General features: G+C 38.3%; 1 protein-coding gene and 1 pseudogene across 1 annotated transcript in view; one reads left to right on the top strand and one right to left on the bottom strand.

Annotated features, from left to right (window-relative positions):
* LOC120854721 (olfactory receptor 4A47-like) overlaps positions 1–1,085 on the bottom strand; it is a 1,177-nt gene extending 92 nt beyond the window's left edge. Inside the window, exon 1 of the mRNA XM_040228965.1 lies at positions 318–1,085. Within this exon, the coding sequence (XP_040084899.1) occupies positions 318–1,085 (768 nt within the window). The remainder of the gene's footprint in view (positions 1–317) is intronic.
* LOC120882208 overlaps positions 1–23,907 on the top strand; it is a 933,819-nt pseudogene that overhangs the window by 672,460 nt on the left and 237,452 nt on the right.

Below are 23,907 nucleotides of genomic sequence, written 5' to 3' on the forward strand. Positions count from 1 at the left end.
CTGCTGCTGCTGCTGCTGCTGCTGCTGCTGCTGCTGCTGCTGCTGCTAAGTCACTTCAGTTATGTCCAACTCTGTGTGACCCCATAGATGGCAGCCCAGCAGGCTCCTCCATCCCTGGGATTCTCCAGGCAAGAACACTGGAGTGGGTTGCCATTTCCTTCTCCAATGCATGAAAGTGAAAAGTGAAAGTGAAGTCGCTTAGTCGTGTCTGACTCTTAGCGACCCCAAAGACTGTAGCCCACCAGGCTCCTCCATCCATGGGATTTTCCAGACAAGAGTACTGGAGTGAGGTGCCATTGCCTATCAGGTCTAACATACATGAAAATATAGGAAACAAAGAAGCAGACAACCACAGTGATGTGGGAACCACATGTCTGGAGGGCGTTCTGCCTCCCTTCCTGACTCAGGTTCTTCAGAGAGTGCAGAATGACTCTATAGGAGATGAGTAAAAGCAAAAACCCAAGAGTGCAGATCAGTCCTCCATTGAATGCAACTAAAAGGTCACTGACATAGGTGTCAGTGCAGATGAGTTTCAATAAGGGGTACATGTCACACCTATAGTGATCAATGATATTGGGAACACAGAATGGGAGCCCATAAACAGTGCAAAGTTGAATTACTGAGTGTAGACAGCCTCCAACCCAGGACACCACCAGCAGCACAACACACACCTTTTGCCTCATGATCACCAAATAATGCAAGGGCTTGCAGATGGCCACATAGCGGTCATAGGCCATCACAAGCAGAAGGAAGACCCCTGATCCAGCAAAAATGTGCTCTGCAAACAGCTGAGTCATGCAAGATTCAAAAGATGTGTCCCTCCACCCCCACGCAAAGAAAAAGTCTGAAATCAACCTGCAGGTAGTAGAAGAATAAGTGACGTCCATAAACGCTAAGCTAGCAAGAAAAACGTGCACTGGTGAGTTCAGAGTCTTACTGACAGTTACAGTAATGATAATGAGAAAGTTGCCCAGTACAATCAAAATGCAAAAGACCAGGAACATGACAAAAAGGGCTTTTTGCTCCTTTGGATTCTTTTTGAGGCCTGAGAGGACAAAGTAAGATAAATTGTTCCTTGGTTCCATCTAGTTCTTACAAGAGCTGAATTCACATATAAGAAGCAGTTTACCTACAAAACAAGGGAGTAAAGAATTAAATGTTTAATTTTTTATTTATCCATTCATTAGAAGAATGTGAATGGAGTATCTTTTGGGTCCAATGTGCCATGAATATTTTAGTCACCAGCTTGAATAAGCCATAGAACACTATCCTCAATGCTATGACACATAATGAGGAATTAGGCAATTCCAGCCATTAACTGAATATTCACACAGTACTAAGAGTCACATCACAGGTATATATCAAAGTGGAAGCAGAGAAGATTTCCCAAAGGAAGCAATGCTTCAGCTTTTTTTTTTTTTAATGAGGGAATGAAAAAAAAAATGGGAAGAGAATTCCATGAAAAGGAGCACCATTTATAAAGTCACAAATGTTTAATACCTGTGACTCTCTTAAGGTAATTTACATAATCAATATGAGTAGACTAAACTATGAGTAGAAATCCCTGTCTTGAATTGTCTCAGACTTCACTGATACATCTTAGGTCTTTAGGTGGATATTTACCTTTTCCTGACCAATAAATGCTGTAGCAGTCTAATTTTGTGTCTCCAGCCCCTCTCTCTCCCTTAATTTTCAAATTTATATATGCAACATCTCTAGTTTTTGACATCCAGTTGATTGACAATTTAGTATTTATAAAACTAGCTTTTAATTTTTCCATGAAAAACAGCAGTTCCTATACAAAATTTAAAGAGGCATTCCTTATTTATTTCATTAAATACTATCATTTTCTATGCTATTGTCCTGACAAAAAAATTGCAGTCCTCTGCACTTGATACTCTCATAAAACGTTGTTAAATCCTGTTGACTCTACTTTCAAAATATATCACTAATTTTTCATTCTCTTCTTAATTTATTCTTGTTCTACTGCAGTACCTTCCTACCAAGTTTTTTTGTGTGTGTGTTTATTCTCCAAAAATTGGTTCTCCTAAAGCAGCTCAAATTGTCTTTTCAGTTTTATTCTGATGACATCAGAATAAAATCTATTGCTCAAAACTGCTATAATATATTCCAATCATGCACTCCACTCATAGTCTAATGTATCATATTTAATATTTACAATAACAAGAAATGAAATTGCCATTTTATAATTGAGGAATTTAACCCTCAGAAAATATTCATTTTTCCAAAATCACACATTTCTAAGTGATATATCTAGAACTGAATTTACATTTGTTTGACTTCAAAGTAATTTAATTTCTTATATAAAGAAAGTCATGCAACTGTGAGCATGGTTCTCATTATTTTCTTTTAGTCTTACCTTATGGAGGTTTGTTCAGAATCTAAGGATGATTTGAAGTTACTCATAAACACTTGAAATTATTTTTCATCCAGTTTGATGACAGAGGCCAAATGCTGCCTTATTACTTGAGTTTATTTCATCTGGCAGTCTGTCCTTTTTCTCCACTGAGTCTTCTGATTATTCAGAAGTTCATTTTTATATAAAATATAGATTATGTGAAAGGATTTCCATGGCACACAGGAAAAAAATAGTTTATCACATCAGGAAATGTATCAAAATGACCAGCAAATCTGCCATATTCATGGAAACATAGATAGATATCAATTAGCCATTTCCTATGGAAGCTTTTCACAACTTATTTCCTACTAACATGAAAAATAGCATTTGAATGTTTAGCTCTTATCACACTCATATTAACATGGACAGACTAATTGATTTCAGATTTCAAAAGATTTTGCTGTGATTTCTTTGTCATGCTTTAAACTTAAGAAATTACCTCCTGAAAAATGAATTACATCACTGAATGGATAGCATCTTCTCCCTGTTAAGGGTAAAATTATGGGATATTTCATCCCTTCCCATTTAATTTATCATCAGTTCAGTTCAGTCGCTCAGTCATGTCCGACTCTTTGCGACCCCATGAATTGCAGCACGCCAGGCTTCCCTGTTCATCACCATCTCCCGGAGTTCATTCAGACTCATGTCCATCGAGTCGGTGATGCCATCCAGCCATCTCATCCTCGGTCATCCCCTTCTCCCCCTGCCCCCAATCCCTCCCAGAATCAGAGGCTTTTCCAATAAGTCAACTCTTCTTGTGAGGTGGCCAAAGTACTGTAGCTTCAGCTTTAGCATCATTCCTTCTGAAGAAATCCCAGGGTTGATCTCCTTCAGAATGTACTGGTTGAATCTCCTTGCAGTCCAAGGGACTCTCAAGAGTCTTTTCCAACACCACAGTTCAAAAGCATCAATTCTTTGGTGCTCAGCCTTCTTCACAGTCCAACTCTCACATCCATACATGACCACAGGAAAAACCATAGCCTTGACTAGACGGACCTTAGTCGGCAAAGTAATGTCTCTGCTTTTGAATATACTATCTAGGTTGGTCATCATTTTTCTTCCAAGGAGTAAGCGCCTTTTAATTTCATGGCTGCAATCACATGGAGTCTTAGAATTGGAATGTGTCCAAGACTGATTCTTGCTTTAATTAATACACTGGAATTTTCCACAAAGTTTTAAAAGAAGGTTTATAGGATGACCCAGAGGGATGGTAGAGGAAGGAGGGAAGGGGGTTCGGGATGGGGAACATGTGTATACCTGTGGTGGATTCATGTTGATGTATGGCAAAACCAATACAACATTGTAAACTAATTAACCTCCAATTAAAATAAATTTATATTTTAAAAAAGATATTATTAAACCAAATTTCATTTTAAATATGATAATTATGCAACATAATGATGGAAAAATAACTTTAGAATCTTTATGAGACTACAGCTAATCAAGAATAAAGTCAACCCAATGTTTTTGTCCCAGTGAACTTATTTGTTATATATTTCCCACACCTGGCGTAGGAAGATTTTCCATTCTTTTATTTACTACTTAATATTCTCAGCTTGGCAATAAGTAGTTCATGATCTGAGTAACAGTCAGCTTCCAGTCTTGCTTTTGTTGACTGTATAGAGGAAAAAAAAGAGAGAGAGAGAGAGAGAGAGAGAGAGAGAAAATCTTAAATTTTAAATTTAAATTTAAATTTAATTTTAAAAATTCTTAAATAGAAGAAAGTAGGGAAAACCACAGGATCATTGAGGTATGACCTAAATCAAATCCCTTATGCTTGTACAGTGGAAGTGACAAATAGATTCAAAGGATTAGATCTGATAGAGTGCCTGAAGAATTACGGACAGAGGTTCATGACATTGTACAGGAGGCAGTGACCAAGATCATCCCCAAGAAAAAGAAATGCAAAAAAAGGCAAAATGATTGTCTAAGGAGACCTTACAAATAACTGAGAAAATAAAAGAAGCTAAAGGCAAAGGAGAAAAGGAAAGATATACCTATTCAAATAATGCAGCGTTCCAAAGGATAGCAAGGAGAGATAACAAAGTTTTCCTAAGTTATGAATGCAAAGAAATAGATAAAAACAATAGAATGGGAAAGACTAGAGATCTCTTCAAGAAAATTAGAGATACCAAGGGAATATTTCATACAAAGATGGTCACAATAAAGGACAAAAATGTTATGGACCTAAGAGAGTCAAAAGATATTAAGAAGAGGTGGCAAGAATACACAGAAGAACTATACACAAACAATCTTCATGACCCAGATAACCACGATGGTGTGATCACTCACCTAGAGCCAGACATCCTGAAATGTGAAGTCAAGTGGACCTTAGGAAGCAGCACTACAGACAAAGCTAGTGGAGGTGATGGAATTCCAGTTGAGCTATTTCAAATTCAAAAAGATGACTTTGTTAAAGTGCTGCACTCATATGCCAGCTATTTGGACAACTCAGCAGTTGCCGCAGAACTGGAAAATGTCAATTTTCATTCCAAACCAAAGGAAAGGCAATGCCAAAGAATATTCACACTGCTGCTCAATCGCACTCATCTCACAACCTAGCAAAGCCATGCTCAAAATTCTCCAGGCCAGGCTTCCACAGTATGTGAACTGACAACTTTCAGATGTTCAAACTGGATTTAGAAAAGGCAGAGGAACAAGAGATCAAATTGCCAGCATGTGTTGAATCCTCAAAAAAGCAAGAGAGTTACAGAAAAAAAGGTCTACTTCAGCTTTATTGACTATGCCATAGCCTTTGACTGTGTGGATCACAACAAACTGTGGAAAATTCTTAACAGATGAGAATACCAGACCCCCTTATGGATCTCCTGAGAAATCTGTATGCTGGTCAAAAAGCAACAGTTGGATTCAGACGTGGAACAATGGACTGGGTCACATTGCAAAAGGAGTGACTTAAGGCTGTATATTTTCACCCTGTTTATTTAACTTAAATGCAGATTACATCATGCAAAATGCTGGGCTGGATGAAGCACAAGCTGGAATTAAGATTGCTGGGAGAAATATCAATAACCACAGATATGCAGATGACACCACCCTTATGGCAGAAAGCAAAGAACTAAAGAACCTCTTGATGATAATGAAAGAGAAAAGGGGGAAAGCTGGGAAAAGCTGGGGAAAAGGGGAAAAGCTCAACATTCAAAATACAAACGTTGTGGCATTTGGTCCCATCACTTCATGGCAAATATATTGGGAAAGAATGGAAACAGTGACAGACTTTATTTTCTTGGGGTCCAAAATCACTGCAAATGGTGACTGCAGCCATGAAATCAAAAGACACTTGCTCCTTGGAAGAAAAATTATGACAAACCTAGACAGCACATTAAAAACAAAAGACATTACTTTGCAGCCAAAGTCCGTCTAGTCAAGGCTATGGTTTTTCCTGTGGTCATGTATGGATGTGAGAGTTGGACTGTGAAGAAGGCTGAGCACCGAAGAATTGATGCTTTTGAACTGTGGTGTTGGAGAAGACTCTTGAGAGTCCCTTGGACTGCAAGGAGATCCAACCAGTCCTTCCTAAAGGAAATGAGTCCTGAATATTCCTTGGAAAGACTGATGCTGAAGCTTCAATACTTTGGCCACCTGATATTAAGAACTGACTCATTTGAAATGACCCTGATGCTGGGAAATATTGAAGGCGGGAGGAGAAGGGGACAACAGAGGATGAGATGGTTGAATGGCATCACTGACTTGATGGATATGAATTTGAGTGAGCTTCGGGATATGATGATGGGCAAGGAAGGCTGGATTGCTACAATCCATGGGGGTGGCAATGAGTTGGACATGACTGAATGACTGAACTGAACTGAACTTATTCTCAGCTTAAAATTTTGTTAGAGATACAAAATTATAAAAGAAAACACAACTAAATGTGTTAGCATTTTAGAGATAACAGCTAATTATTTATCCAATTATTAATTTTTAAAAGGTTAGGACACCTGTGTTATGCCAGAAATTGTACGTTGAGTGAGGGCTCAGCAATTTCTAAAATTGGATGGAAAATCATGCAAATTTTTTCTCCTGCATGGATGTTGTTTATTTATGATTCAAACAATAAAGAAAGAGACAGTTTAATAATTTTATTATTTTCACTTCTTTTTTTTCTTTTTTAAATAAATTTATTTATTTTAATTGGAGGTTAATTACTTAACAACAGTGAATTGGTTTTGCCTTAAGTTAAGAAATAAAGTAGTGTGACAGAAAATAAGAGGGAAAATTCTACTATAGATAATGTAACCAAAGATGATTTTTCCTAAAAGGATATGTTTAAGATGAGATTGAAAGAATAGAAAACAAATACCATTGGAAGCACTGTTACAGAAATGATACCAATGAACAGAACACAACAGATTCAGAGACTCAGAGAACAAACTTATGGTTGTCAGCAGAAAACAATGTGGGAGAGATAGTTAGGAAGACTGAGATCTATGTGTTCAAACCACTTCATTTAAAGTGAGTAACCAACAAGGTCCCACTGTACAGCACGGGAAGCTCTGTTCAATGTTATGTGGCAGGCTGAATGGAAAGGGAGTTTGGGGAGAATGGATACGTGTATCCATGACTGGGTCCCTTTGCTGTCCACCTGAAACTATCACAACATTGTTAATGACTGTGCCTTCATTTTCAGTCACTTCAGTCACGTCTAGCTCTTTGAGAACCATGAGCTATAGCCCACCAGGCTCCTCTGTCCACTGTATTATCCACGCAAGAATACTAGGCTGGGTTGCCATGTCCTCAGGGAATCTTCCCAACCCAGGAATGAACACTTTTCTCCTGAGTCTCCTGCATTGCAGTTATATTCTTTACCACTGAGCCACTGGTGACACACATTAATTGGCTATACTCCAATATAAAATAAAAAGTTTTTAAATAAAGAAGCATTATTAATATTACAGAAAGTAAAATTAAATTTAAAAATTGAGATAATAAAATTATCTCACTTTCAGAATTGACAGGGGTTGTACTTAGAAAACTAAAATTTTCACAAGAATTTTTATGGTAATACTATGTTAAAAAAGTCTTCTGAGAGTGTGCCCTCTTCCTCCATATTTTAATGGGGAAGTTTTCAATCTTTCAAAGTGTATGGCAAAAACCACTACAATACTGTAAAGTAATTAGCTTCCAATTAAAATAAATAAATTTAAAAAATAAAAAAACAAAGTTGAAGATGTTGTTACCTGTGATCTGTAAATATATGGACTTTATTTTGTCAGTATATTGATATAATATATATATTATATAATATATATTATATAATAATATTGACATAATATATCCTTATTATATCTTCCTTCTATCTTCAAGTTGTTGAGATTTTTATGAAATGGAGTTGAATTTCTATACCATCATGAAAAACCCAGGAGAAATAAAGAAAATAATTCCACCTACAAGCACATCATAAAGAATAAAATAGTTAAGAAAAAACATAAGCAAAGAGACAAAAATCTTGTAAACTGAAAACTACAAAATGTTACTCAGAGATATTATAGAACACATACATATATGGAAAGACTTTTATGAACTGAGTTATTTAATAGTATTATTATTTTTTTTTTATGACCATAAGTGACCTACAGATTCAGTGCAGTACTTATCAAAATCCAAAAAAGTGTTTTTGGCAGAAATAGAAAAATTCATATAGAATCACAAGGTCTCCAAATTTTTGCCAAGACAGTCTTAAAAAAGAGAAAGTGGCTGGTCTAATACTTCCTGATTCTACAACATTACACAAAACAATGGTAGTCACAGCACCAGTTTTGGAATAAAGACAGACAACAAATTAATGGAATTAAGAGAGTTTAGAAATAAACCTTTTATATGTGTTTAGATAATTTTCAACAAGTGTGCCAACAGCATTTAATGGGGAAAAGATATTATACTGAGTGAAAAAAGGCAATAAAAAAATAATTGATTCCACTTTACATGAGGCACTTAAAGTAGTCAATTTCACAGACGGAAAGTAGAATGGTGATTGCTTGGGGCTCACTGAGTGGAAATGGGAGATTTTATTTAATGGCTGTGGAATTTCAGTTTGGGAAGCTGGAAATGTTCTGCAGATAGACAGTGGTATTGTTTGCACAGCAGGGTGAATTAATGCCACTTTAAAATGGTTAAAATTAAAAATTTTGTTATGTATATTTGACCACAAATTTTAAAATAAATTTAAGAACTAAGGTAATAGGAGCTTTCCTGGTGGCTCACTGGTAAAGAATCTGCCTTCAATGCAGGAAACTCAGGAAACATGGGTTCAGTTTCTGGGTTGGGAAGATCCCCTGGAGGAGGACATGGCAACCCACTCCAGTATTCTTCCTTGGAGAATCCCATGGACAGAAAAGTCTGGTGGGCAATTATCCACAGGGCCACAAAGAGTCAGACTAGACTGAAGAGCCTTGGCATGAACACACACCACTTTTGAAGAGACTGGAGCAAAAATCAGAGAGTCTTGAGAAAAGTAGCGTACTGTGCATGCCCCCTCCACACAATACCACCTAAGGAGTTGTTTGTTCTTCCTACCCCCTGCTGCAGTGGGGACCCCAATAGAGCCTTGCCTGAATTTCTTGTCTGGTCTCTAATCAAATTTTATTGATTAAGGAGGTCAAGAACCCTGGGTAGTAACAAAGACATCAGCCCAGAACCCTCTGGGACCTGCAACCACTCAAACAACACAAGTTCTGAGGCCTCTGGCCCCGCAGCCAGGGACCCTGGGACTTGGCTCCACCACCAGTGGGCTAGCTCTAGACCCAGGTCCTGGTCTCACCCACCAGTGGGCAAGCATCAACCCCAGGACCCACTGGGCCAAAGACCCATCCACCAGACTGTGGTCCTGATACCAGCCCTGAAAACTAGCCCACTCCCCAGCAGGCCAGCACCACCCAGGACACCCTGGCCTGACCATTCTACCAACCAGCAAAATGACACCAGTTCCCAGACACCTTGTTTGGTGACTAGGCACAAAGATATGAATTATGTGTACAATAGCAAAAAGTGTTGTTTCTTTATTAGACAATTATTTCATAAAAATCAGCATGGAAAGGATCAACAATTGAATGAATAGATAGATTAACAGATAATTCTAGGAAAAAATATACAAATTATATCAAACAAGTGAAAAGATGTCCAAACCCAATTATATCAAAACGATTTGTGGTAAATTATAAACCCAAATTTAAAATAAATTTAATCTGATTATCATATGCTGTCAGTATTTATCAGGACTGATTTTGAGAATGTGGACAAAAATATTCTCACGGTGGAGGCGGTCCTAAGATGGCAGAGGAATAGGACGGGGAGACCACTTTTTCCCTCACAAATTCATCAAAAGAATATTTCAACGCTGAGTAAACTTCACAAAACAACTTCTGAATGCTGGCAGAGGACATCAGACACCCAGAAAAGCAGATCATTGGCTTCAAAAACAGGTAGGAAAAAATATAACAGATGAAAAAAGAGACAAAAGAGGTAGGGAGGGAGCTCCGTCCTGGGAAGGGAGTCTTAAAAAGAGACAAGTTTCCAAACGCCAGGAAACACTCTCACTGCCGAGTCTGTGGTGAGCCTTGGAAGCACAGAGGGCAACATAACAAGGAGGAAAAATAAATAAATAATTAAAACCCACAGATTACAAGCCCAACGGTAACTCCCCCAGTGGAGAAGCAGCACAGACGCCTGCATCCACCACTAGCAAGCAGGGGCTGGGCAGGGAGGCGTGGGCTGCGGTGCTTTTTAAGAATCGGGCTGGAATGCCCCGAGTGTAACCACAGCGAACTAACTTGGGCTTGCAAACCAGATAGCGACCATGGGATAGCTACCATGTCTCTAACATAAGACACCGCCAGGACCGTGCACAGAACAAAGGACAGAACAGAATTAGCCAGCTGAAGACCATACCCTCTGGTGACAGGCAGCCAGAGCCAGAAGGGCCAGAAGGGGGCAATCGCAGCCCCAGAGAGACATTAACTACCAAACTGCAAGCAAGCTTCTTTGCTAACTAAGACTTCTTGGGGTTCTGGACAGTCACCATCCACTTAAGAAGGGGCGCCAGTTGTACACCCAGAAAACTGAGCAGCAGGGACAGGAAAGGCGATACGTCACAGCGACTGCACTCACCAAACACCCGAGCTGCTCGGACATAGGAAGGTCACAAAACGCAGGCCCAACCGAGTCTGCGCCTCTGAGGACTACCTGAGTGCCTGATCCAAAGTGGCTTAGACCTGGGAGGTGCATGCAGCCCAGGGCCGGCCTCAGATGATTCCCAGCGGAGCAACCTAGAGCCTGAGTGGTGTGCACCATGAGCGGGACCAGGCCCAGCATGGCTGAGACACTCTGAGCACAGGCCAGTGTTATTAGTTTGCAGCATACTTCCTTTCCCACAACCCGACTGAACAAGTGAGCCTAAAACAATAAGTGTCCACCATCGCCCCCCTTGTGTCAGGGAGGAAAACAGACACTGAAGAGATCAGCAAACAGAAGAAGCTAAAACAGAGGGAACCGCCTTGGAAGTGACAGGTGCAACAGATTAAAATCTTGTCGTTAGTACTGACTACATAGGAAGGGTCCGATAGATCTTGAGAAATATAAGCCGGACCAAGGAACTATCCAAAAATGAACTGACCCCACACTGCCCACAACACCACCAGAGAAATTCCCAGATATACCTTTACTATTTTTATGATCATTCTTTTTTTGTCTGTTTTTTCTTCTTTTCTTTTTCTTCTTTTTTTATTTTAACATTTTTTAAATTTTAAGTCCTCTATTTCTCCTTTAATTTTTATTTTTATAACCTACTATTACTTTTCAAAAAAATAAAGATACCCTATTTTTAAAGCAAATGCCATATATATATATATATATATACACACATATATATATACATACATATATAATTTTGTGGTTGTTGTTGTTCAATAATTCTTATGATTTTTTTCTTTCTTCTTTTCTTTAATATTGTATTTTTGAAAATCCAACATCTACTATAGATTTTTAATCTTTGCTTTTTGGTATTTGTTATCAATTTTGTACCTTTAAAAACCCAATCTTCAGTACCCATTTTTACTTGAGAGTGAGATTACTGGCTTGACCACTCTCTCCTCCTTTGGACTCTCCTTTGTCTCCACCAGGTTGCCTCTGTCTCCTCCCTCCCCCTTCTCTTCTCTATCCAACTCTGTGAATCTCTGTGTGGGTTCCAGACGGTGGAGGACACTTAGGGAACTGGTTACTGGCTGGATTTGTCTCTCTCCTTTTCATTTCCCTCATTTATCCTCCTGGCCACCTCTGTCTCCTTCCTCCCTCTCCTCTTCTCTGTATAACTCTGTGAACATCTCTGAGCGGTCCAGACTGTGGAGCACACATAAGGAAGTGATTACTGCCTAGCTTGCTCTCTCCTCTCTGATCCCACCTCATCTCATTCCAGTCACCTCTAACTATCCCCTCCCTCTTCTCTTCTCCGTGTAACTCAGTGAACCTCTCTGGGTGTCCCTCAATGTGGAGAAACTTTTCATCTCTAATCAAGATGTTTTATCATTGGTGCTGTATAAATGGAGAAGTCTTGAGGCTACTGTAAAAATAAAACTGAAAACCAGAAGCAGGAGGCTTAAGTCCAAATCCTGAGAACATCAGAGAACTCCTGACTCCAAGGAACATTAATCGATAGGAGCTCATCAAACGCCTCCATACGTACACTGAAACCAAGCACCACCCAAGGGCCAACAAGCTCCAGAGCAAGACATACCACACAAATTCTCTCTCACAAATTCCAGCAACACAGGAACACACCGCTGAGCTTCAATATACAGGCAGCTTAAAGTTACTCCAAAACCATTGACATCTCATAACTCATTACTGGACACTTCATAACACTCCAGAGAGAAGAAATCAAGCTCCAGCCACCAGAACTCTGACACAAGCTTCCCTAACCAAGAAACCTTGACAAGCCACTGATACAACCCCACCCACAGTGAGGAAACTCCATAATAAAGAGAACTCCACAAACTGCCAGAATACAGAAAGGCCACCCCAAATGCAGCAATATAACCAAGATGAAGAGACAGAGGAATACCCAGCAGGTACAGAAACAGGAGAAATGCCCACCAAACCAAACAAAAGAGGAAGAGATAGGGAATTTATCTGAGAAAGAATTCCAAATAATGATAGTGAAAATGATCCAAAACCTTGAAATCAAAATGGAATCACAGATAAATAGCCTGGAGACAAGGATTGAGAAGATGCAAGAAAGGTTCAACAAGGACCTATAAGAAATAAAAAAAGAGTCAATATATAATGAATAATGCAATAAATGAGATCAGAAATACTCTGGAGGCAACAAATATTAGAATAATGGAGGCAGAAGATAGGATTAGTGAAAAAGAAGATGGAATGGTAGAAATAAATGAATCAGAGAGGAAAAAAGAAAAACGAATTAAAAGAAATGAGGACAATCTCAGAGACATCCAGGACAATATGAAACGCTCCAACATTCGAATTATAGGAGTCCCAGAAGAAGAAGACAAAAAGAAAGACCACGAGAAAATACTTGAGAATATAGTTGAAAACTTCCCTAAAATGGGGAAGGAAGTCATCACCCAAGTCCAAGAAACCCAGAGAGTCCCAAACAGGATAAACCCAAGGCAAAACATCCCAAGATACATATTAATCAAATTAACAAAGACCAAACACAAAGAACAAATATTAAAAGCAGCAAGGGAAAAACAACAAATAACACACAAGGGGATTCCCATAAGGATAACAGCTGATCTTTCAATAGAAACTCTTCAGGCCAGGAGGGAATGGCAGGACATACTTAAAGTAATGAAAGAAAATAACCTACAGCCCAGATTACTGTACCCAGCAAGGATCTCATTCAAATATGAAGGAGAAATCAAAAGCTTTACAGACAAGCAAAAGCTGCGAGAATTCAGCACCACCAAACCAGCTCTCCAACAATTGCTAAAGGATAGTCTCTAGACAGGAAACACAAAAAGGGAGTATAAACCCAAACCCAAAACAATAAAGTAAATGGCAACGGGATCACACTTATCAATAATTACCTTAAACATAAATGGGTAGAGTGCCCCAACCAAAAAAGACTGGCTGAATGGATACAAAAACAAGATTCCTATATAAGTTGTCTACAAGAGACCCACCTCAAAACAAGGGACACATACAGACTGAAAGTGAAGGGCTGGAAAAAGATATTCCATGCAAATAGAGATGAAAAGAAAGCAGGAGTAGCAATACTCATATCCGATAAAATAGACCTTAAAATGAAGGCTGTGAAAAGAGACAAAGAAGGCCACTACATAATGATCAAAGGATCAATACAAGAAGAAGATATAACAATTATAAATATATATACACAAACATAGGAGCACCACAATATGTAAGACAAATGCTAACAAGTATGAAAGGGGAGATTAACAATAACACAATAATACTGGGAGACTTTAATACCCCACTCACAACTATGGACAGATCAACTAAACAGAAAATTAACAAAGAATGCAAACCTTAAATGATACAATAGACCAGTTAGACCTAATTGATATCTATAGGAGATTTACCTCCAAAACAATGAATTTCACCTTTTTCTCAAGTGCTCACGGAACCTTCTCCAGGATAGATCACATCCTGGGCCATAAATCTAGCGTTGATAAATTCAAAAAAATCGAAATCATTCCAAGCAACTTTTCTGACCATAATGTAGTAATATTAGATCTCAATTACAGGAGAAAACTATTAAAAATTCCAACACATGGAGGCTGAACAACACGCTTCTGAATAACCAACAAATCACAGAAGAAATCAAAAAGAAATAAAAAAATATGTATAGAAACGAATGAAAATGAAAACGCAACAACCCAAAACCTGTGGGACACTATAAAAGCAGTGCTAAGAGGAAAGTTCATAGCAATAGAGGCATACCTCAAGAAACAAGAAAAAAGTCAAATAAATAACCTAACGCTACACCTAAAGCAACTAGAAGAGGAAGAAAGGGAGAACCCCAGGGTTAATAGAAGGAAAGAAATCTTAAAAATTAGGGCAGAAATAAATGCAAAAGAATAAAAGAAACCATAGCAAAAACCAACAAAGCCAAAAGCTGGTTCTTTGAAAGGATAAATAAAATTGACAAACCATTAGCCAGACTCATCAAGAAACAAAGAGAGAAAAATCAAATCAATAAAATTAGAAATGAAAATGGAGAGATCACAACAGACAACACAGAAATACAAAGGATCATAAGAGACTACTATCAGCAATTATATGCCAATAAAATGGACAACATGAAAGAAATGGATAAATTCTTAGAAAAGTACAACTTTCCAAAACTGAACCAGGAAGAAATAGAAAATCTTAACAGACCCATCACAAGCATGGAAATTGAAACTGTAATCAGAAATCTCCCAGCAAACAAAAGCCCAGGTCCAGACGGCTTCACAGCTGAATTTTACCAAAAATTTAGAGAAGAGCTAACACCTCTCCTACTCAAACTCTTCGAGAAAATTGCAGAGGAAGGTAAACTTCCAAACACATTCTATGAGGCCACTATCCCCCTAATACCAAAACCTGACAAAGATGCCACAAAAAAAGAAAACTACAGGCCAATGTCACTGATGAACATAGATGCAAAAATCGTCAACAAAGTTCTAGCAATCAGAATCCAACAGCACATTAAAAAGATCATACACCATGACAAAGTGTGTTTTATTCAGGGATGAAAGAATTCTTCAATATCCGCAAATCAATAAATATAATTCACCACATTAAAAAATTGAAAAATAAAAGCCATATGTTTATCTCAATAGATGCAGAGAAAGCTTTTGACAAAATTCAACATCCATTTATGATAAAAAACTCTCCAGAAAGCAGGAATAGAAGGAACATACCAAACATAATAAAAGCTATATATGACAAACCCACAGCAAACATTATCCTCAATGGTGAAAAATTGAAAGCATTTCCCCTAAAGTCAGGAACAAGACAAGGGTGCCCATTTTCACCACTACTATTCAACATAGTTCTGGAAGTTTTGGCCACAGCAATCAGAACAGAAAAAGAAATAAAAGGAATCCAAATCAGAAAAGAAGTAAAACTCTCACTGTTTGCAGATGACATGATCCTCTACATAGAAAACCCTAAAGACTCCACCAGAAAATTACTAGAGCTAATCAATAAATATAGCAAAGCTGCAGGATATAAAATCAACACACAGAAATCCCTTGCATTCCTATACACTAATAATGAGAAAATAGAAAAAGAAATTAAGGAAACAATTCCATTCACCATTGCAACAAAAAGAATAAAATACTTAGGAATATATCTACCTAAAGAAACTAAAGACCTATATATTGCAAACTATAAAACACTGGTGAAAGAAATCAAAGAGGACACTAATAGATGGAGAAATATACCATGTTCATGGATTGGAAGAATCAATATAGTGAAAATGAGTATACTACCCAAAGCAATCTACAGATTCAATGCAATCCCTATCAGGCTACCAGAGGTATTTTTCACAGAGCTAGAACAAATAATTTCACAATTTGTATGGAAATACAAAAAGCCTCAAATAGCCAAAGCACTCTCGAGAAAGAAGAGTGGAACTGTAGGAATCAACCTGCCTGACTTCAGGCTCTACTACAAAGCCACAGTCACCAAGACAGTATGGTACTGGCACAAAGACAGAAATATAGATCAATGGAACAAAATAGAAAGCCCAGAGATAAATCCACACACATATGGACACCTTATCTTTGACAAAGGAGGCAAGAATATACAATGGAGTAAAGACAATCTCTTTAACAAGTGGTGCTGCGAAAACTGGTCAACCACTTGTAAAAGAATGAAACTAGAACACTTTCTAACACCATACACAAAAATAAACTCAAAATGGATAAAAGATCTAAATGAAAGACCAGAAACTATAAAACTCGTAGAGGAGAACATAGGCAAAACACTCTCCGACATAAATCACAGCAGGATCTTCTATGATCCACCTCCCAGAATACTGGAAATAAAAGCAAAAATAAACGAATGGGATCTAATTAAAATTAAAAGCTTCTGCACAACAAAGGACACTATAAGTAAGGTGAAAAGACAGCCTTCTGAATGGGAGAAAATAATAGCAAATCAAGCAACTGACAAACAACTAATCTCAAAACTATACAAGAAACCTATGCAGCTCAACTCTAGAAAAATAAATGACCCAATCAAAAAATGGGCCAAAGAACTAAATAGACATTTCTCCAAAGAAGACATACGGGTGACTAACAAACATGAAAAGATGCTCAACATCACTCATTATCAGAGAAATGCAAATCAAGACCACAATGAGGTACCATTTCACACCAGTCAGAATGGCTGCAATCCAAAAGTCTACAAGCAATAAATGCTGGAGAGGATGTGGAGAAAAGGGAACCCTCTTACACTGTTGGTGGGAATGCAAACTAGTACAGCCACTATGGAGAACAATGTGGAGATTCCTTAAAAAATTGCAAATAGAACTGCTTTATGACCCAGCAATCCCACTGAGGAAACTAGAATTGAAAGAGACACGTGTATCCCAATGTTCATCACAGCACTGTTTATAACAGCCAGGACATGGAAGCAACCTAGATTTCCATCAGCAGATGAATGGATAAGAAAGCTGTGGTACAGATACACAATGGAGTATCACTCAGCCATTAAAATGAATACATTTGAATCAGTTCTAATGAGGTGGATGAAACTGGAGCCGAATATACAGAGTGAAGTAAGCCAGAAAGTAAAACACCAATACAGTATACTAACACATATATATGGAATTTAGAAAGATGGTAATGATAACCCTGTATGCAAGACAGCAAAAGAGACACAGATGTATAGAATAGTCTTTTGGACTCTGTGGGAGAGGGAGAGGGTGGGATGATTTGGGAGAATGGCATTGAAACATGTATACTATCATGTAAGAAATGAATCACCAGTCTATGTTCAATACAGGATACAGGATGCTTGGGTCTGGTGCACAGGAAAGATCCGGAGAGATGATATGGGGTGGGAGGTGGGAGTGGGACTCAGGATTGGGAACTAATGTACACCCGTGGCAGATTCATGTCAATGTATGGCAAAACCAATACAGTATTGTAAAGCAAAATAAAATAAAAATTAAAAAAAATTAAAAGAGTATATATGTAAGACAGCTGAATATTCACCCAAGCAGACTCATTAATGTTTGAAAGTTTAGTCCATGTACATAGAGTGTCATGAGAAAAACTAAGGAATTGCCCAAAATTTTTACAATAATATTTATTTCAGATATTTCTAGTGTGGATCTAGCTATATTGTCAAGTACAGAATCTTGGTGTTAGGGATAATCGGATTGATGATTTTGACTTCAACCAAAGAATATCACAGGACAATGATATCTAAAAGCCTCCCAAAACTCACCAAAGGATAATACATTAAAGAGTTTATGATTTTATTACTCATTTATGATTTTATCCCTAGATATATCCTTTGGCCACCTGATGCATGGAGCCAACTAATTGGAAAATATAGAGGCAGGAGGATAAGGGGATGACAGAGGATAAGATGACTGGATGACATCACTGACTCAATAGGCATACATTTGAGCAAACTCTAGGAAATACTGAAGAACAAGGAAGCCCATAATGCTGCAGTCCTTGGAACTGCAAGAGTCAGACATGACTGAAGTACTAAAAACCAAATGTAGTTTCTATAGATAATGAAACACATATGACCTCATTCATTCAGGCACCCTGAATAATATCTACATTTTTGTTTGGAGGCATATGCTAGCTTTGAGCTTGCTTGGTGGATATGGAAATGGGTAAGGGAGGGGTGGCTAAATTTTGAATAATTAGTGGCATCCAGTTAAGCTGCCTTAAAAATGATAATCCATAGTTCCTTACTCCATATAACACATTTGAATAGGAACTTTCACCTATAGCCTGATTTTAAAGGGTTAAGTATGTATGTGTGTGTGTGGTTGTATTACTGGTCAACTCCTCTTCAAATTAATGTACTCTCTCTTTATAAAGCGAGAGTATATGTATATACTTTCATGGTTTATCCTTTGGTGAGCTTTGGGAGGCTTTTAGATATCATTGTCCTGTGATATTCTTTATAATTTAATCATATTTCTGTACAATGTAACAGGTTATGTTTTTCAAAAGTGACTGGATATTTTCTTGTCCTCATATTTTCCACTCACTTATAGTTTTACTCTCAGAATAGGCAACCCTAATTTCTTTCTATTGCAAATATATTAATTTTGGAGGAGAGGATTTCTGGAGGTGCGAATGAGGAGCCTTAATGATATCCCTAGGGGCTTTTCAGGTGGCGAAGTGGTTAAAAAAAAAAAATCTTCCTTTGCAAGAGATGCAAGAGGTAGGAGTTCTATCCGTGGGTAGGGAAGTACCCTGAAGTAGGAAATGGCAATCCATTCAGTATTCTTTTCAGGAAAATTCTGTTGGCTAAAAAATATGGTCACAACCTGAAAGCAGAGAGTTATTTTATTTGGTGGGAATGTTTAGGACTCTGAGCCTGGGAGACAGAACCTCAGTACCTCTGAGAAAATTGCTCCAAGGAGACAGGAGGGGAAGTCAGTTTACATAGAAGTTTGCAACAAATGGAGTAGGCAGTCTGAACATCAAAGATCAGGTATCAAGTTTAAAATTTTAGCATTCTGTGTGTGGAAAGATGCAAGCTTTCTGGAGTCACCAAATTCATTCCTTTCATGTGCACCTCAAAATTCTCCAAGTCAGATATCAACAGTACATGAACTGTGAGCTTCCAGATGTTCAAGCAGGATTTAGAAAACACAGAGGAACCAGAGATCAATTTGTAAACATCCATTGGATAATACAAAAGGCAAGAAAGTTACAGAAAAACATCTTCTTTTGCTTTATTGACTATGCCAAAGCCTTTGACTGTGTAGATCACAATAAACTGCATAAAATTCTTCAAGAAATGGAAATACTAGACCACCTTACCTGCCTCCTGAGAAATCTGTATGCAGATCAAGAAGCAGAAGTTATAACTTGACATGGAACAACAGACTGGTTCCAAATTTGGAAAGGAATACATCAAGGCTTGGAATCACTTCTCTTTTCTACTGAGTCCTTGTGCACACAAAGTTTCATTTGTGCCCTCCAAGAGTCTGGTTCCCCAGTCCTGTGTAAGTTCCATAATCAAGTCCCATTGTCCTCCAAAGTCAAATTTGGAACAGTATGGAAAGGCAAAAAGATATGATACTGAAAGATAAACTCCCCAGGTCGGTAGGTGCCTGACATGCTACTGGAGAAAAGTGGAGAAATAACTCCGGAAAGAATGAAGAGATGGAGACACAACAAAAAGAACACCCAGTTGTGGATGTGAGTGCTGATGAAAATAAAGTCTGGTGCTGTAAGAACAATACTGCATAAGAGCCTGGAATATTAGGTCCATGAATTAAGGCAAATTGGAAGTGATCAAACAGGAGATGGCAAGAATTAACATTGACATTTTAGGAATTAGTAAACTAAAATGGACTGGAATGGACAAATTTAATTCAGATGACCCTTATAACTATGACTATGGGCAAGAATCCCTTAGAAGAAATGGAGTAGCCCTCATAGTCAACAAAACAGTCCGAAATGCAGTACTTGGGTGCAATCTCAAAAATGATAGAATGATCTCTGTTCATTTCCAAGGTAAATTGTTCACTATCACAATAATCCAAGTCAGTACCCGAACCACTAATGCTAAAAAAGCTGAATGGGTCTATGAATACCTACAAGACCTTCTAGACCTAACACACACACAAAAAAAGATGTCCTTTTCATTATAGGGGACTGGAATGAAAAGTAAGAAGTCAAGAGATACCTGGAGTAACACGCAAATTTGGACTTGATGTACAGAATGAAGCAGGCAAAGGCCAATAGAGTTTGCACAAGAGAAAACACTGGTCATAGCAAGCACCCTTTTCAAACAACACAAGAGAAGACTCTACACATTGACATCACCAGATAGTCAACACTGAAATCAGATTGATTATACTTTTTGCAGACAAAAATGGGGAAGCTGACAGGGAGCTGACTATAGCTCAGATCATGAAAACGTCATTGCAAAATTCAGACTGAAAATGAAGAAAGTAGGGAAACCCACTAAACCATTCAAGTATGACCTAAACAAAATCCTTAACAATTATACAGTGGAAGTGACAAATAGATTTAAGGGACAAGATCTGATAGAAAGCCTGAAGAATATAAGCAGAGGTTCATGACATTGTACAAGAGACAGGGAGCAAGATGATCCCCAAGGAAAAGAAATGCAAAGAAGCAAAATGACTGTCTGAGGAGGCCTTACAAATAGCTGTGAAAACAAGGGAAGCAAAAAGCAAAGGAGAAAAGGAAGATATACCCATTTGAATGCAGAGTTCCAAAGAATAGCAAGGAGAAATAAGAAAGCCTTCCTCAGTGATCAGTTCAAAGAAATAGAGGAAAACAATAGAATGGGAAAGACTAGAGATCTCTTCAAGAAAGAGATACTGAGGGAACATTGCATTCAGAGATGGGCTCAATAAAAGACAGAAATGGTATGGAACAAACAGAAGCAGAAAATATTAAGAAGAGGTGGCAAGAACACACAGAACTGTACAAAAAAGATCTTCACAATCCAGATAATCACGATGGTATGATCACTCACCTAGAGCCAGACATCCTGGAATGTGAAGTCAAGTGGGCCTTAAGAAGCATCACTATGAACAAAGCTAGTGGAGGTGATGGAATTCCAGTTAAGCTATTTCAAATCCTAAAAGATGATGTTGTGAAAGTGCTGCACTCAATATGCCAGCAAATTTGGAAACTCAGCAGTGGCCGCAGGTCTGGAAAAGTTCAGTTTTCATTCCAATTCCAAAGAAAGGCAATACCAAAGAATACTCAAACTACTGCACAATTGCACGCATCTCACACACTAGTAAAGTAATGCTCAAAATTCTCCAAGCCAGGCTTCAACAGTATGTGAACCATGAACTTCCAGGTGTTCAAGCTGGTTTTAGAAAAGGCAAAGGAACCAGAAATCAAAACTGCGAAGATCCACTGGATCATCAAAAAAGAAAGAAAGTTCCAGAAAAAACATCTATTTCTGCTTTATTGACTATGCCAAAGCTTTTGACTGTGTGGATCACAATAAACCACAGAAAATTCTGAAAGAGACAGGAATACCAGACCTCCTGACCTGCCTCCTGAGAAATCTGTATGCAGGTCAAGAAGCAACAGTTATAACTGCACATGAAACAACAGACTGGTTCCACGTAGGAAAAGGAGTACATCAAGGCTATATATTGTCACCCTGCTTATTTAACTTAGATGCAGAGTACATCATGAGGAATGCTGGGCTGGATGAAGCACAAGCTGGAATCAAGATAGCTGGGAGAAATATCAATAACCTCAGATATGCAGATGACACCACCCTTATGGCAGAAAGTGGAGAAGAACTCAAGAGGCTACTGATGAAAGTGAAAGAGGAGAATGAAAAAGCTAGCTTAAAACTCAACATCCAGAAAACAAAGATCATAGCATCCAGTCCCATCACTTCACAGCAAATAGATAGGAAAACAGTGGAAACAGTGGTAGACTTTATTTGGGGGGGGCTCCAAAATCACTGCAGACGGTGATTGCAGCCATGAAATTAAAAGACGCTTACTCCTTGGGAAAAAAGCAATGACCAACGTAGACAGCATATTCAAAAGCAGAGACATTACATTGTCAACAAAGGTCCGTTTAGTCAAGGCTATGGTTTTTCCGGTAGTCATGTATGGATATGAGAGTTGGACTATAAGGAAAGCTAACTGCCAAAGAATTGATGCTTTTGAACTGTGGTGTTGGAGAAGACTCTTTAGAGTCCATTGTCCTTCAGGGGGATCCAACCAATCCATCCTAAAGAGATCAATCCTGAATATTCATCAGAAGGACTGATGTTGAAGCTGAAACTCCAATATTTTGGCCACCTGAAGTGAAGAGCTGACTCATTTGGAAAGACCCTGATGCTGGGAAAGATTGAAGGTGGGAGGAGAAGGGGACGACAGAGGATGAGATGGTTGGATGGCATCACTGACTCAATGGACGTGAGTTTGGGTAAACTCCAAGAGTTGGTGATGGACAGGGAGGCCTGGCGTGCTATGATTCATGGGGTCCCTATGATTCATGGGGTCACAAAGAGTCGGACACGACTGTGAAACTGAGCTGAACTGAATTGTCCATAAGTAGAAGAATGTATAAAGATGATGTGGTAAATATATATTTAATGGATATTTTGTGGGGGTTTGGTTTAAAAATCATGATGGGTAAATATAAGCATAACATAATGCCAGTAAAAATACATGGGGGTAGTGGTGCTTTTTAAGCTTAAAATAACTGTAGAAAAAACCTGATAGATTTCACCATATATTGTGAAATTTCATTCCTGCTTTATTCTATACTTTTCCTTAAAAAATTCTATTCTATTCTACCAAACCGGTTTTACTAATATTCCCATTGTTGTTGTTCTGTCAACAGTTTGTGTCTGACCCTTTGCGACCCCATGGAATGCAGCATGCCAGGCTTCCCTGTCCTTCACTGTCTCCTGGAGTTGACTCAAACTCATGTCCATTGAGTTAGTGATGCCATCTAACCATCGCATCATCTGTCACCTCCTTATCCCCCTGCCCTCAGTCTTTCCCAGCATCAGAGTCTTTTCTAATAAGTCAGTTCTTCACATCTGGTGGCCAAAGTATTAGAGGTTCAGCTTCAGTATAAATCCTTTCAATGAATATTTGGGGTTGATTTCCTTTAGGATTGGCTGGTTTAATCTTCTTGCAGTCCGAGGGACTCTCAAAAGTCTTCCTCAGCATCACAGTTCAAAAGCATTAATTCTTCAGTGCTCAGTCTTATTTATGGTCCAACTCTTACATCTGTACATGACTACTGGAAAAACTGTAGCTTTGACTCTTTGGACATTTGTAGGCAAAGTGATGTTTCTGCTTTTTAATATACTATCTAGGTTTGTCATAGCTTTTCTTACAAGGAGCAAGCCTCTTTTAATTTGATGGTTGCAGTCTCCATCCACAGTGATTTTACTCTCATTAATAGAACTTAAATTGAAGTTTGAAAATGCTATTCTTACTCAGATTTAGAGTATCATTAGTATATATTAATTGAGATCATATACATTAAAACAGAACTTTGGTTCATATTTTTACTTTTATACTTAATAGCTATGTGAACCCGGGCAAGTTACTTAATATCTCTGAGCTTCTATAACCACATATATAGTGTGAACATGATAATAATAATAGTTATAGTTGTGTGTGTGTGTGTGTGTGTGTGTGTGTGAAGTGATTGGAATTGTGGCTTGTTACATAAGGAGCACTTGGGCTTCTCTGGTGACCAAGATGGTAAAGCATCTGCCTGCAGTGCAGGAGACCCGGGTTCGATCCCTGGGTTAAGAATATCCCCTGGAGA

The sequence above is a fragment of the Oryx dammah genome, unplaced genomic scaffold (genome assembly GCF_014754425.2).
Source record: "Oryx dammah isolate SB20612 unplaced genomic scaffold, SCBI_Odam_1.1 HiC_scaffold_2, whole genome shotgun sequence".
Taxonomy (NCBI): Eukaryota; Metazoa; Chordata; class Mammalia; order Artiodactyla; family Bovidae; genus Oryx; species Oryx dammah.